This window comes from Buceros rhinoceros, unplaced genomic scaffold (assembly GCF_000710305.1).
Source record: "Buceros rhinoceros silvestris isolate BGI_N320 unplaced genomic scaffold, ASM71030v1 scaffold18506, whole genome shotgun sequence".
NCBI lineage: Eukaryota > Metazoa > Chordata > Aves > Bucerotiformes > Bucerotidae > Buceros > Buceros rhinoceros.
Genome location: NW_010418302.1, coordinates 1,545 through 2,945, shown reverse-complemented (window position 1 = coordinate 2,945; position 1,401 = coordinate 1,545). Strand labels below are relative to the sequence as shown.

The following is a 1,401-nucleotide window of genomic DNA, read 5'->3' as shown; positions in this document are numbered from 1 at the left end:
TGGGAAAACAAATGCCCCACACTCCCCAGCATTCCTCTTTTCAAAGTACTAAATGAAAGCAAAAGCCCAGGAGTCCCCTTTTTCTTCCATTACAGAAAGCACACCCTGTACAGCAGCGAGTGCTGTATCGCTCTGTACTGAACTGACTGGTTACAGAAAGGCCATACTCCAAGCACGCTGCCTGGTTCGCAAAGCCAGGCATAGTAGGAATAAGTCTGTAATATTTTGCAAACCATTATGTCCTGTCTTAAAGAGGCATTTTGATCCAAGTGAAAATAGAACACTTGTTCCCATCGCTAACGACAGAGCCGAGCTCCCCTGCCTCACAGCCATTCACAGCATACTAGGAGAGGACTTGCTCAGAAAAAAGGAAATTCTAACTACTGATACAGAATCTGCAGCTGGGTTTTGTAAACCACCTTTGATAGCTTTTCCCTTGATGAACTCCAAGTGCTGTTCAGTCAGGAATGGGGTGAAAAAGTGTCTGCCAAACTGCCTTTTTAACGGGAGAAGAAACATGCTACTTTTGCATGAACAAACCACGCCTAGCTGCCATCCTCGGATGGGGCCAGAAAACAAGGAGGGCAAAAGTTGTGTTATTTATCCTCGTCTTCGAGATGTTCCCTCTTCTGCACAAACGCACAGCTAACAAGAGGCCCACGCAACACAGCTCCAACTTCCAAACGCTTCATGAATCACCAGTTCTGACAGGCCACTTGATTTATTGTCTTAGAAGTCTAAGCCAAAGGACTGGGTGAAATCTTGGTTTCACAGTCCCTGATGCACTGCTGACAGAGCAAGTGACCTCGGGTTCAAGTTACTTGATCTCCTTGTCTCTTAGTCATCCCAGCTGGAGACTGGGTGAACACAGTCCTCCAGCCATACTGCGTTTCCTCTGTGTATGGACTTGTACATACGCTTTTATTTTCTCTGCTATCGACAAATGCATGCCAGGACAGGAGCACAAAGTAACACCAAACACTCTCTGAGCACCGGGTGAACTCACGTTGCTTCTACAATCACTTTCATGTTAAATTAACCCAAAGCTCCTCATCTTGCTCCCTTTTCCAGCTCCACCCAAAGTTCATTATTATTTTATGTTCATGTCCACCTGTTAGAGCTCTGAGTTCTGCTGGATGGTCCTTTAATTACCATTGTGGTACGTTCTCCCACAGCAAAGCAGGTTTCCGCTATGCTCCACAGCTCGTCAGTTTGCCTCTCCCCATCCTAACAGAACTGGCAAAAGGTGCTTCAATCATCCAGTCCATACCCCAACACCCAAATAACAGCTGTACCAAGGGTCTGCACGGTCTCCTCGCTCTGCTGCACTTGCTGTGACATCATCCTGCTAATGCCCATCAGACTCTCCGTGATGTTACTTGCACTCTCTGCCAGACTCTC

At 46.8% G+C, this 1,401-nt stretch overlaps 1 protein-coding gene across 1 annotated transcript in view; it reads right to left on the bottom strand.

Moving 5' to 3' along the window:
* BNIP1 (BCL2/adenovirus E1B 19kDa interacting protein 1) overlaps positions 1-1,401 on the bottom strand; it is a gene marked incomplete at its 5' end in the record, with an annotated part of 3,822 nt that overhangs the window by 1,019 nt on the left and 1,402 nt on the right. Inside the window, 1 exon segment of the mRNA XM_010138500.1 lies at positions 1,296-1,396. Within this exon segment, the coding sequence (XP_010136802.1) occupies positions 1,296-1,396 (101 nt within the window).